The sequence below is a fragment of the Sturnira hondurensis genome, unplaced genomic scaffold (assembly GCF_014824575.4).
Source record: "Sturnira hondurensis isolate 20B ecotype Veracruz unplaced genomic scaffold, ASM1482457v3 Scaffold0022566, whole genome shotgun sequence".
Lineage (NCBI taxonomy): Eukaryota > Metazoa > Chordata > Mammalia > Chiroptera > Phyllostomidae > Sturnira > Sturnira hondurensis.
Window position 1 is genome coordinate 11424785 of NW_028095197.1, and position 15218 is coordinate 11440002.

At 36.7% G+C, this 15218-nt stretch overlaps 1 protein-coding gene across 3 annotated transcripts in view; it reads left to right on the forward strand.

Moving 5' to 3' along the window:
* Nucleotides 1-15218, forward strand: part of INVS (inversin) — a 128180-nt gene that overhangs the window by 12378 nt on the left and 100584 nt on the right. For 2 of the 3 annotated variants that reach the window (XM_037035787.1, XM_037035786.1), the window contains exon 3: nucleotides 6884-7050. In XM_037035787.1, the coding sequence (XP_036891682.1) occupies nucleotides 6884-7050 (167 nt within the window). Of the gene's footprint in view, nucleotides 1-6883; nucleotides 7051-15218 lie in introns of those variants that run through there. The other variant, XM_037035788.1, reaches the window with a different exon arrangement.

Here is a 15218-nt window from a genome sequence, read left to right on the forward strand (position 1 = left end):
CACCATCTTGATAATACTAGGTACTGCTAATTGCTTAACACTAACAAATAAGATGCTGGTAGAGAGAGTTGTTTAGTCATGAAAAACAACCAGACACTAGCCTTGTTGTCGCATATTTTCTGTATCATTTGAACTCTAGCAGGGCTCAGACAATAAAAGGAATATGCTCTACCTATAATACATTTTAGTTTTGGAAACAATCTCGGATTCAAATGAGTCCTTATCTATACATGCAATGGTAAATGCAATGACAGAATCTCTGGGATCTTCTAGGTTTTGTGTGGAGGCCCTTATGGACAAAATAACACCTAGCTGTTTTACCTCTCAGAAGACTTGTGCACGGGGGCTCCTAATAGCACATATATTGAATCAAATCAAAACTCACCATATGTCTCAAAACCAAGATGTTGAGAAAGAACACTTGTCTCCTCCAGGAAGAAATCTGAATATATTTGTAAAGCTCTGTTAGACTTCAAGAGCCATGGCCTTCCTTGCTGTATTACTGGTATACACAGAAACACAGATTAGCAAAGTGAGTTATCTGAAAAGCTACAAAGTACTTCTGGGTCCCAATATATCCAAGATTGAAATATGTATTGAAATATTTAGAAGTAAAACAGTACCTTAATTACAGGCACAAAACATTTCAGACAGAAATGTGACACCTCTTTCTTCATCTAACATTTCTATTTCCCCAAAGAAAATATTTTATTTGGTTAGTTTTCTTCCCCCATTAGCAGAGTTCTTAGTCTTCCTAAAACATGCCAAAGAACCTTAAAAATAACTGGCCTCCCTCCACATCCCTGCCAACACTTGTTTGTTGATTTGTTGATGCTAGCCATTCTGACAGGTATGAGGTGATATCTCGTTGTGGTTTTGATTTGCATTTCTCTGCTTATTAGTGAAGTTTAGCAACTTTTCATATGTCTATTGACCATCTTTATGTCTTCCTTGGAGAAGTGTTTATTCAGGTCTTTTGTCCAATTTTTAATTGGGTGGTTTATTTTTTGGGTGTTGAGTTGCCTGAATTCTTTATAAATTTTGGATATTAACCCCTTATCTGATGTATCATTGGGAAATATTATATCTTCTCCCATTCAGTAGGTTGTCTTTTCATTTTGTTGATAGTTTCCCTGATGTGCAAAAGCTTTTTTTAAAGTAAATGATTGTCTAACCACTATGCTATATATCTGAAACTAATATAGAATACTATCGAATGTAAACTATAATTGAAAAATGAAAGAAATTAAGATAAAATTCTCATTGCCTCGTCTGAAAAATTGTAACTGGCTTCCCTTATTCTCAGCTCTTACAAGATTGCCCTCAGCTAGTGTATGAATCCCCGATCAATACCTGTGGTAAAAGGAGCAAAAATTTTTCACTTAAAGTACATGGCAGGAGCCATGTATCTTTTGTTGTTTTTCTTGTCAAGTAAATTTTATTGAGCTGTAGCATGGTAAATTTTGTAAACCTGACCCTTGTAATGTACAGTTATTTAATTTTAACAAATATGTAGTCATGTAATCTCCATCACCATGAAGATACAGAACGATTCCATCACACCCTCATCAAGTTCACACCTCAGCTCCTCCTGACCAACCACTGCTCTGTCTTCTGTCCCTGTAGTTTTACATATTCCAGAATGCAAGTGAATCAGACAATATGTAACCTTTGCGGCTGAGTTGTTTACTTAATGCATTTGAGATTTTTTTCCCCATGTTCTTGAGTGAATCAGTAGTAGTTCATTTGTTTTCATTGTTGAGCAGTATTCTATTGTGTGGATATACTAGAGTTTATTTTGTCATTCTTCAGGAACATCTGAGATGTTTCTAGTTTTTAGCAATTACAAATGGAGCTTCCGTAAACATCCACATACAGGTTTTTATGTGAAAATAAATTTTCATGCTTCTATCTGCCCTGTGCAAACACCTAGAAGAGAGATTATTGGTCATGTTGTAATGCAATAATAACTAACTTAATAAGAAATGGACAGTTTTCCTTAGTGGCTGAACTATTCTGCATTCCTGCCAGTGATGTCTGAGATTTCTAGTTGTTCTACATCCTCACCAGCATTTGGTGTTATCAGGTTTATTTTGATTTTGTTTTTTCCGTTCTGATAAATGTTGTAATGGCATCACATTGTGGTTTGAATTTGTATTTCCCTGTGTATTATGACATGGACCATTTTTTTCTTATGCCTGTTTTGTGAAAAGTCTATTCAGACCTTTGGCCCATCTCTCAATTACATTATCTATCTTTTTATTGTTCACTTCTAAGAATTCTTTATTCTGGATAGAAGGTTTTATTGGGTATATGTTTTGAGAATATTTTCTCCCTATTTGTGGCTTATCCTTTAGTCTTCTTAATAATGTCTTCCAAAGAGTTTTTAATTTAGATGAAATCCAATTTATCAATTTTTAATGGATCATTCTTTGGTATCGTGCCTAAGAAATCTTTGCCTAACCCAAGATCACATAGATGACCTTTCACTTTCATTTGCTTCTAAAACTTTTATGTAGTAACAGAGGTTTTACATTGAAATTTATGATTGATTTTAACATAATTTTTGTGCATGGTGAAACATTTAGGTTAAGAGTTTTGCATTTTTTTCTTTTTTTGCATGTAGATGTCCAATTTTTCCAGCAGCATTTATTTAATAGACTATCTATTGGTTTGCCTTTGCACCTTTTCAAAAAAACAGTTGATCATATCTACTGCTGTATTCTCAGTTCTATCTTTTTTTATAGTAAACTTTTTATTTTTTATTTTGTTTTTTCTATCACCATTTATCCTCCTGACAGCCCCCCCACCTGCCCCCACCCCCACAATCACCACACTATCGTCCATGCCCATGAGTCCTTTTTCCTTTTTGCACCATCCCTCCATGTCTAAACCACCCCTCCCCCATAGCTGTCATCCTGCTCTGTCTTACTGATCTGTGTGTCTGGTTTTTTGCCATTTCATTTAAATTGTGATTTTGTTTATTATTTGTAGCATTCCCTTTTTTTTCTTTTAATGTCTGCAGGCTCCTTAGTGATGTCCCACTTTCATTCTTGATATCAGAAATTTCTCTGTGCCATGTTTTTAACGATCAATTTGATCAGAGATTTACTAATTTTGTTAGTATTTTCTAAGGACCATCTTTTAGCTGGTTTTTAGCTGTTTTTTCTCTAGCATTTTTCTGGTTTTAATTTCATTGATCTCTGATCTGCTTCTTTGGGTTAAATTTGTTCTCTTTTTTGTGTGTATATCAAAAGCATAGGACATTGATACTTGTATTGATATTCCAATACAAGTATTCAATGCTGTGTATTTCCTTCTAAGCTCTCCACATGGGCAGGGTAGGAACCTTGCAACAGTATTCTTATTTTCCATTATTTAATTTTTTTAAAAATTTCCCTTGAGATTTTATCTTTAACCCATGGATTATCTATGTGTTAATTCCCAAATATTCAATGATTTCCCACTATCTTTCTGTTACTGCTTTCTAGTTTAGTTACATTATTGTCAGAGAACATACTTTGTATGAATTCACCTCTTTAAATCTGTTAACATTTGTTTTATGACCTAATATATTGTCTATTTGGGAGGATATTACATGGGCGTTTTGAAAGACTGTCTTGTCTGGCTATCATTGGGTGACATGTTTAGTAAATATCAGTTATATTCTGCTGCTTTATAGTAGTGTTTAGTTCTTTATCCTTGTTGAGTTTCATTTAGTGATTCAAGCAGCTATTGAGAGGGGTATTGAAGGTACCAACTCTAATTATGAGCTTTTCATGTTTTCTTTCAATTCTGTCAGTTTTTGCTGCCTATATTTTGCAGACTGTAGTTTGGTGTACACACATCAGGATTGTTATGCATTCTTGATGCATTGGCCCTTTCATCGTTATATACTGTTTTTGTCTCTGCTGATTGCCTCTTCTCTGGTCTACTTTATCAGGTATTAACATAATCATTCCAGCTTTCTTTTGATTAGTGTTTGTTTACATGATATATTTGCTTAATCTTTTACTTTTAACCTACTTATATCATATTTCAGGTGACTTGCTTATAAATAGCATATTATTGTGTCCTTGTTTTGTTTTTTTTAATCCTCACCTGAGGATATGTTTATTGATTTTAGAGAGAGAAGAAGGGAAGAAGGGGGTGGAGAGAGAGACATTGGTGCGAGAGAGAAATGTAGATTGGATGCCTTTCACACACGCCCCTGACTGGGGATCAAACCTACAACCTAGGTAGTACCCTCCCTGGGAATCGAACCTGCAGTCTTTTGGTGTATACAACACTACTCCAGCCAACTGAGCCACACCTGGCCAGGGCAGTTAGGTCCTCATTTTTAAACCTATCTCTCTTTTTATTATTGTGCTCATACCATTTACCTGTAACGTGATTATTAATGTTAGGATTTAAAATCTCTAATTTATTATGTTTACTGTTTGTTCCCTCTGTTTATTTTTCTTGTTTCCCACTTTGTTCTTTCTCTGCATTTCTTAACTGTCATGGTATTCCGTCTTATTTTATATTTAGTAGGGCTTTTTGTAACAGCTTTATTGAAATTTACCACACATACATACATACCATGTAATTAACCAATTTAAGGTGTATTTTTCAATGGTTTTTGTATATTCACAGAGTTGCACAAACATCACCACAATTGATTTTAGAACAATTTCATTTCCTCCAAAAGAACCCCTACATGCTTTAGCTATGACCCCTCCACCCCCACCCCCAGCCTCAGCCCTAGGCAAGCACTGGGTATAGAACTCTGGGTGGACAGCTCTTTCCTCTCCATCCACCCCCACCCCCCGCCCTGCCCACTTGAAAAATAATGTGTCATTGCTTTGTGGTTCCGTAGATGCTCATGAGAAACATACTGTCATTGGAATCGTTGCTCTCCTATAGGTAATGTGTTGTTTCTCTCTGGCTGCTTTCATGCTTTTTTCCTTTATCTTTAGTTTTCAGAAATGATTATGACTGAGTCATCATGGATTCCTTCGGGTTTATTTTGTTTGAACTTTTCTCAGCTTCTTAGGTCTTTAGATTTGTGTGTTTCACCAAGCATGGGCCATTTCCAGCCATTATTCCCTGAAATAGGTTTTCAGCCCTTCTTTCTTTTTCCTCTTTTCCTCTGGTGATATGAATGGTAGATACTTTGTTCTTGTCCCACAGAGGCCTGAGACTCTGTCAGTTCCTTCTGTTTCTATTTTTTTCTATCAATTGTTCAGATTGAATAATGTCTGTGGTCTATAACATGTTCAGTGATTTTTTTCTCTGTCATTTCTATTCTACTACTGATCCTGTTCAATAAAGATTTTATTTTTTATTTGGTTATTTACTTACTTGCTTATTAAACATTTACCATTCTAAACTTTTCATTTTATGTTTTCTTTCTTTGCTGAGACGTTCTGCAGTTTTCTGTTTGTTCCAGTATGTTCATAGAGGTTTGTCAGATCGTTTTTATCGTAGTTGCTTTAAAAATCCTTGTCAGATAATTCTAATACCTGTATCATGACAGTGTTGGTGCCTGTTGATTATCTTTTCTTATCAAACTAACTATTTTCCTGGCTCTTGGTTTATATAGTCATTTTGGGTTATGTCCTGTGTATTTTGTATATTGTGTTACAGAGATTCTAGATCCTACTTAAATCTCCTGTTTTAGTAGACTGACAATGTATTTTGGTTTGAATGAACATGTTGTTCCAATTTTGTGGACTGTGATTCAAATTTCAAGTTATTTTTTCTGAGCTTTGCAAGGCTTTTCACATCGTTCCTGTTCTAACCATGCCATTTTAGAACCTGGCCAGCATTCCACCCGGAGTTCAAGTCTCAAAGTTTTTCCAGTTTGAGTCTGGTTAATTTCACACATGAGCTGCTCAGAGTTGTCCACAGCTTCATGCACCTATTTAAAGAATTTGCTTTCTTCAGCTTCCTCCTCTCCACAATACTCCTCCACATTCTAGTTTGGGAGGAATCAAATACCACCTCGTTGCCATCATTTGCTAATTTGGGGCACAGTGTCCACGGAGCACAGTGGTTCACAGGGCTCCTCCCCACAGTCACTGTAATTCTCAGCCAGGAGGAAAGGAATCACAGTTTCTCTTGTTGTATGTGCTTTGAGTAGAGCAGGTACAGTCGAAAGAGTTTACCCCTGCAGGGCTGCCCTCCTCCCAATCTTTTGCCTGGGAGAATAGGCATCTGGGCAGGGGGGCGGGGTTGTGTCTGCGCCCCTCAGTGTCTCTGGCGGACTACTTTAGCACTCAGGCTGGATGTATGGAGGAGGCAAAAACTGAGACCAAAAACCTTCGGGGAACTCACAATCAGGTTGTTCCCAGCGTTTCACAGTTCTCTATAATCAGCCTCTCTTCTTTTTTCCACTTTTCATATCTTTTTCCTGGGTGTTTAGTTGTGAATAGCAGGAGGATCAGGGCAGTACACACTCGCTCCATATTGTCTAAAATGGAAAGCCAACCATGACTCGTTTTTGTATCTCTCCAAAACATACCACATTACCTACTGTATGGCCTGCACTAAGCATTTGTTGGCAAAAGAAAGGAGGGAGGAAAATTAGTTGCTTTGCATCTCACGATGTTAATTTCGCGTAACATAGTAGTTAAGAATATGGCCTTTAGAGTCAACAGTCATTTTGAATTTTAGCCCTACCACCAATGTAATATAAACAAGTTCCTTGACTTCTCTGAGCATCAGTTTCCTGTGATACAGGGATGGTAGTATTTATCTGATAGGGCCAGTAAAAATGAGGTACGACATTTAATGCATTTAGCACAGTGCTTGATAAACACTCAGTAAATGTAGTTCGTAATCATATTAGTAATAACAACAACAATTACCAAATGTTACCATCTGTTTCTTTTACTCATAGGAAACGCTGCCCTTAAAGACAAAGAGGATCAATTTGGGAGAACACCCCTTATGTACTGTGTGTTGGCGGACAGACTGGACTGTGCAGATGCCCTCCTGAAGGCGGGAGCGGATGTTAATAAAACTGACCACAGCCGGAGAACAGCCCTGCATCTTGCAGCTCAAAAGGTGAGACGTAAGATTACTTTGAACTATAAACATTTTGTGTGGTAGTTATTACTTGGTGCATGGAACTGTGCAATGGACAAGTGATAAATCACAAGTGTATGAGTCTTAGTTTCTTATGTTTGTTCTACAGTTAGTCTCAAAGCTGCAGATAGCGAGGCACAAATAAGCATAGGTGGCTGCTTTCTCTAATCCTAGTGTCTCGAACAGTAGATTTTATTTTATGATCTAAGGTTAAGTCAGGGAAAAGGAATAAAAGTTGTATGTACAATTTTATGATTGAACTATATTACAAGTCAATTTATGCATGGAAAAAAGCAATTAACAAACAAAAAACCCACTGAGATGTTAATAGTAGTTGGGTTTAAATATTGGAAATATTAGGAATTTTTGTACTTTCCACCGTTTAAAATTTTTTGTTTACTGAGTACTACTTTTGCAATAAAAATCTGTAGTCTCCCCTAAAATACGGGGCATTTAAGGGACATCACAGAACTTTATTTTCTGAATATGTTTTCAACTTTTAAAAAATCTAAAACTATATCGCCTATTTAAATGATTTCAAAAAATAAAAATGGGAAGTTTCAAATTTATTTAAAGATCTTTGTACCTAAAAACTATTTTCGCACCATAAAATTTTGGTCTATAAAATGTATTTCTAATGCCTGGTGTTTTTATTATTTTAGGCTTATGTTATTTTTTGTGTAAAAAGCAATAAAAATTAGGTAGTTCAACAGAAACTAATATTAGAGCTATTTCCTGTCTAAAATGAACCAGATAGCATATTAATTGAAGGGTTAGAAAAAGACCTTTTCATTAGTTGATTACATAAAAAGAGACTGACATTGAGATATATTGCTGGACATTCTAGTTATATGTTAGGTATGTCAGGTTATTTCAAGAGTTCCTGCTTTTGAATTTGCTTTTCACTATAGTAATTTTAAAAAAACCTCTCTCATTTTCAGTCTCACTTTTAACTACTACTCAGGTACTTACAACCTTTCACCTAGGCTTGTCAGCTGTTAAAATTATTCATTCGGGAAGGGTGACTCCGTTTAACTTCTTTTCATAAAGTAGACATTTCAGACTGGGAATAGCACCAATATTAAGAATTTGATAGCTCTTTTAAAATTGGGATTCATGTAGATTTAAAACTCAACTTCAGAAATGCTGATGGGAGAAGACTAACTGTGTGTGTATCAGTGGGTCATGTGGGGAAAATGAGTACCGAAGCGGATGGTCCTGCAGGAAGACATTTTTGCAGGGGTGCGAAATGAACGAGGAGAGTGCACACCCAGCTACGCCGGCTGAGCTGTGTGTCTCTCCACAGGATGCAGTGCCTTGTTTTCTTTCGCTCTTCGTTTTGCCTTTATCTTCTTCACTGTGATTTTTTCAAATGTCAAGGAATAAATAGAACTATGATTTACATGTCACAATTTACATAGCTGACTTCATAAATAACAAGTTCCATGTTCTTTCGGCTATCTGATAATTATGCATTTCCCATCTCTGTGCTGCAGTTTGTTTTTCTATGTTGCCAAAAGCCATAATATATCTTTAGGCTATCCTAGCTTTGGTAGAGTTTCCAGAACAAGGTTGGTAATAATTCTTTAGTGCTGTGTCTGTGTATGTCAAACCTGGGTATTGTGTTTGATCTTGGGCTTCATACAAAAACACCATTATTAAGAAATCAAAAGATTGCATAGATCAGGAAGGAATAAGATGGTGCAGGGTCTAGAAATAATTTTTGCAGAGAGTTGTAGATGACATACCTTCCAGGCCTGCAGCACACCCTGCCTCTGAGCAGACACAAGGCCAAACTCTCTTTAGAGAAAACCTCTTCACCTTAAACGTCTAGGACATTTTAAAACGGATCAAACATGATCCACAGTGAAACACATGAGGAAGCAATCTACCATGAATAAGAGCAGAAATGATAAGCAGATTTATTCCATCAAAAACATTAGATATTGCCATCATTAGAAACACAATATACAATAACCATTGATGGAATGTTTAAAGATATAAAAGAAGAAATCAGAAAAATGAGCAACCCATAAGAAACTTTCATAACCAGGCATAAGTTCTGACCATGACCACTTATTTTAGAATAACCCATCTGCCAAAAACATCTCTCAAAACTGAGCGAAATATATACAGTGCATTGTTCGAAGGCACTGAGAGCAGTCAGCATAAGCAGGATCTAAGAAACTGTAGTCATTCAGAAAAGGGAAGCTTGTGAAATTAGCTCCATATTTATTCTGACTTTTTCCTTAAGGCATTTTACAAATTGGATTTCAAAAGGCCACCCAGGCCGGAAGCTGTAATCTCTGTAGGCTGAGAAACCCAGATAGCACTTGGAGCTGGTGGTGCCTGGGTCTGGAAGGGCAGAGTCCTGGAGAGAAGGCAGCTGCAGAGAGGGAACTCAGAAATCTGGGTATAGACTCCTCGCAAATTATTAGCAGATTCCTAAACTGTGCTGTTATAGGGTGAGGCTCTCAAACCCAGCAGTAAACAACAGCTGGGAGACTAAAGAGCTAAGCAGACGTTGTTTTAAAATTATACTATATTTTCAAGTCTTTTATGATGTAACAAATAACTTTTGTGTAGGGGTCTGTCCATTATCATTTGAAAACATATGAATAACCAGTTTTCTCAGGACAACCTAGCTCATTAATTCTCAGCCATTTAGCATCCGGTGTGGGCTCGTGCCAGGCTTTTGTACTATGTGCTTCACATGACTATGTGCTTTTATTTTTTAATTATATTTTTCAAATGAAGGGTCCTGACTATTAGGGGGCCACTTAGGAAATATGAAAATTGAATTTACGTGATCACAGTACTTTAGGGGGACTAATACGGCAACTCAAGCTACTTTGGAAGAAGGGAGTAGAGTTATATAGAAAGCTATTCAGAGAGGAGAAGTCGGGTCCAAGAGACATATCTGTGAAGGTAGAACTATTCATTCAGTAAGTACTTATCGAATGCCTACTATGTAGTCGTGACCGTGTATCTAGAGAGATCATTAAAAAATGAAGCACATATGTCTGCTATGATTAAGGACTGTCACTACTAAACCTCTTTGATATATCAGATATCAAATATTCTTTTCAGGTATTGCCTATCCACTAAATTCTGTTACCTGTGAACTCAGAAGCATGCCATTTACGCAATCATCAACATTCATGTATATGTGCATGTGTTCGTTCATCCTACATGTTGAAACTGTTACTGTGTAACAGGTACTGTGCTAGGCCTTGGAATACAAAAAAGGTGGAAGCCATGATTCCTGCTCTTAACATGTTTGCAAAGATCATGGGTAAATATATCAAGTGATAATTAAAGTTGATCTGTCTACCTTACAATACTGAAGGGTTTTATAAAATATCAATAGCCACAACATGTAAATAGGCATTGTTATTACTATTGACCTGAAGAGCAACCGTTCTCACATGTTTTTGCTTTTTTTTTTTTTGATAGCGAGCTATATTATGTTATCTTTCTTGGGGGTGGTTAGTAGGAAAAACTCTCCTTCCCGTAGTGTTCCGCTCACATCTCCATCAGGGGCCCGTTATCCTGAACTGTCTTTAGCGCTTACTTGTCTCTTTCCCACTAGATTAGAGCTCCAGGCAAGAACCTCGTTTTGTTTGTTTTTGAATCCCCCAGAATCTTACAGTGTCTGACATATCTAGGTTGAATGAATGAATGTATATTATGTTACTTATATTAAAAGTTATTATTAATACAAATGCTAGACATTTTGTTTATTAGAAACATTCATCCACCTTCAAAATACGTATATGGGAAAATCTTATTGAACTGTGGTGATTGGCTTAGTTATTCTGACACATATTCACTTCTCTGGAAAGAAATTGCTGTTACTCCAAGCAGCCAGGAAAATAAAATTAATCTCAATCTACTGAACATCTGCCTCTAATTTGTTTCTCGTTTAATGCCCTCAGTTTAATCCAAGAAAGCAATCAGTCATACCTTTTCTGGGCTTCTCATGGAAGATATCTAAGTGTTGGAAATGGTTTGCTCCAGGAAAGTTACCATTTCCCTGACTTCCACAGATACATTTATTGTTAATAAGGGTCAAAAAACTTTGGCAGTCTTACTAAATGCTCATAGTTATGCATTTTTAATCTTCTAGGAGGTTATTAATTTGGCTTAATAACCAAAGAAGGTTAAGGTTACACACATGGAAAAATTATATCATGTTAAACACAAAAATTAAAGAAGCTTCAGGCTATAGTTTGTTTTTTTTCTTTTTTAAATCACAAACAGAATTCTCTATTCATCAATGAAAACTTATTATTATTAATCAGTTTTCAAAATATGTTGTTTCCATGTTAATGATTTACCAGAATTAAAAGAGCAGAGTAGAATAACTCTGAAACTCCCGTTTTTTATTTTGTCCTGAAGTTCCCAGACTAGCATCTAGTTTGTCCCCTCTGGTCTGTAAACCTGCCTCTGGTTTTCCAGTTTAGAAACGGTGTCAAGTGTTTATCATCTTACATTCAAATGAGTGTCCCAACCAAAACTGGAGTTGGTCTGTTTTAAAACAAATCTGAGAACTGAAATCAAAACCTCTCTGTCTTTTAATACTTTGATTATGCCTAATGTCCTTCTACTTGCATGGAGGAAATTTATAATCACAAGGAACAACATATCAACACACCTTGATTGAAATCACTAATTTGAAATTTTCTAACATAGCTCTAGGAAGGAAGAAAATATTTACGTTCAGTGTTGCTTCATAGCAGTTAGAATAGTTGAATTATCTTTTTTTTTAATATCTAAGTAAGCTGAGGTATAGGTTAAGTTCTTCAAGGCCATTTTGTCACTTGTAGAGTCAGGAATTAGCTTGTTTTCCCGGTTCCCAGCTCAGTGCTCTTGATAAAGCTTCAGTGACAGAGGAATTACATGTTCCTCTGAAGCTTCCTTTCTCAGACTCCGGCTCTTCTGTCCTAGAGTAATTCCCAAATCCAGTTTCCCAGTCAAAACCCCAAAGATGTACCTGAAGGTTTCTTTCTCGTGGGCCAGATTCAGAATTTGGGCTGAGAACTTGTGTCTCTAGGTTCAGTGTTTCTCCTTTATGATGTAATACCTCTCAAACACAGTAGATGAGCCTTGCAGATTATATTTTAATGTCTGCATGGCTTGCAGAATTTTGTTTTGAATATGATCGCATATGTTACAACCATATTCATCTTCTAATCATCCTTCTCTCTTCACTGACCCCCACTTTTACTAAGTCATAAAAATACAAGCATCTGCTCTCCATGAATAGGTTAGAGATCCCCACAAGCCTAGATTCCCATGGAAACCACTCAAAAGCTAAAAGGAAAAGAAAGAGTGTATATTGAATTTCTCTGAGACCTACAGCTTGTTTTTCATTAGAGTCATGCTGATCTCTTTCAAACTCTGGGCATGGGCCAGCGAATATTTTTACAGCTGATAAAAAAGGAACTTCAGATTCATTTACTTTCATTTAAACTTTTAAACATTAATTTTGTACATAACATTATGAGGGAGGAACAAAATTTTCTCTACCCCTTTAGGTTGTTCTGCCTGGTCTAATTAAATTTACAGGAGACAGATTAACAAGAGAAAATAACCAAATTTAATTACATATGTATGGGGACCCCACATTCTTGAGAGAGTCAGAGACAGAAAGTTAAAATGAGGTGTATATGGCATTCTGAGCTAAGGATGAGGTGAGGCACCTTGGGGCTTTAGAGGGGAGGGTGGTCATTCTCAGGATAAGAGCAGATGTTCAGTGATTAGAAGTTTGCCCTGCCATATAGATAAATCATGAGAAGTTCCTTCTGCTAATAAATCTTATTATGGGCAAGGCCGCAAATTTAAATTCTTTAAGGCAAAGGTAAAAATTCTCATGAGCCTACAGCGCCTTGATTGCCTTTAGCCCAAAATAACTCACATAGGAAAGTGGTACATGTTGGAGAGGCCTGTTCTGAACCCCTTCAACATCAATTCTAAAGAAAATCTGAGCATTAATTTGCTAATTACCTTCTTATGTCGTAAGACCATATTTGTCCATGTAATTTCCTCTTTTTTTTCTTATTCCTACTTATACAAAGAGTGAGAGGGAATCCGGGCCTACTATTCCTGTGGTGTGAATTTTGTCAGCCCCTGGGCACATTTCCCCTAATCAAACATAGGGCCCCTATACCTCCTTTGACTGTTAAGCTTTTACAGAGCTCAAATAATAATTTACTAATATGGTAACAGAACTATAACCAAAATACCAAAGTAAGGGAACTCAAGAAAGACAGGGAGGAGACAACTGGGGAGAGCAGGTTGTTAATTTGAATAAGGCCATCAAGATCATCGTCATTGAAATGTTGACATTGGAAGGAAGACTTGAAGGAGATGAGGAAGTTAGCCATGTAAGTGGCTGAGGGAAGAACTTTTTTTGTTCCAGGCGGAAGGAACAGTCCGAACAAACACCTTATAATGGGAGCATCCCTGGAATGTTTGGGAAGGAACAGTCAGAACAAACACCTTATAATGGGAGCATCCCTGGAATGTTTGGGAAGGAACAGTCCGAACAAACACCTTATAATGGGAGCATCCCTGGAATGTTTGGGGAGGAACAGTCCGAACAAACACCTTATAATGGGAGCATCCCTGGAATGTTTGGGGAGTGACAAGGAGGCTAATAAGATGTCATGAGTGAGCAAGGGAAGAGCAGTAGGTAGAGCAGTAGGTGATGAGGACATGAAAGAAATGGTAACCAGGTCCCATAGGGCCTTTTGGCCACTGCTAGAAATATGTTTTTACTATGAGTGTGATGAGGCATTGGAAGATTCTGAGCAAAAGATATTCTGACATATATCTTAACATTATAATTGTTCCAGCCAAGAAATGTTGCTCCCGTTTTATTTACTCTGACCTATTCATTCTTCACATAATAGCTTCTTCCCTAGTTCCTTTTACCGTATATGCACACAGTTGCTTAAATTCCCCAGAAATAAGACACCTGGTGTAGAATACAATGTCAGTTGGTCTGATGACCATTAACATTTTGGCAACCAAACACAGTTGATTCATGTTTAAGGTTTTTCAAATAAAATCTCAAAGTCTGCTTTATGCTTAATAATGCTTATACAAATCCTGTATTCGTACTGTTGTGGTTTTGGACCAAGTGTAGCATCTTATTATATCCATATTTAATCATATCTTTGAACTTCCCAGACTTAGGCAGAGTTTACCATTACCTCCTTTGTTCCTCCAGTAACTACGTACTCAACCACTGTCACGTTACCTATCACATTGAAACATATTTATTTGATGACACATTTGACTTCCCCACAGGCAATGAACATATTAATATCAGGACGAGTGTCATAGTCATCTCTTTATTTCAGTGTCTAGTAAATAACTAATATCCAGTTCTTGCTTGATGCATTGAATTGGGTTCATTGTGTGAGCTGTCAAGGTCCTCTTGATTCTTGAATCTGTCATTCAGTATAGCTGTCATTTCTCCCAATGTGAGTCACCAGAATTTTCATCCTAGTCTTTTATATCAAAATAGATCTTGCCTGCAGAAAAGTGTAAGCATTGAAACACTGTTGCTAAAATTAGCTTCACCAATTTAAAATACTATTTTATTCTTTCTTTCTTTATACTTATCTAAACAATGTCATCAGTGGTAACTGAGTCTCTTGAAAATTGTATATAATCTATCAGAGTCCACTTGTTTGCCATTCCAGTTCTGATGTATATGAAATTCATTTATTCATTTGTTCAACATTTTTAGTATTAGCTATGTTTGGGGCATTATATTATTTATATGACAAGATCTGTCTGGAAAAATTCCAGCCATTATTAATATAACAAGAACAGTTTGTGTGAATTGATGTCCCCTGGCAGCCAAGGAGAGTGGACTAGAATGCACATGTGTGAATGACAGCTTTACTGTACTAAGTCAGTGGGGGTGGTAGATGCTGTTGAGTGAGCATGTGTACTGTGTGGCCATCACATTCAAAATGACTAAGCAAGTAGAGCAATGAATTGGCATCAAATTTTGCATTAAGCTTGAACATTCTTCCACGGAAACTATTAGGATGATTCAGAAGGCCGCAGCTTTGGGCCTCTGGCGATTGGCAGCTTCATCACGACTATGTGCTGGCTCACGCATCACC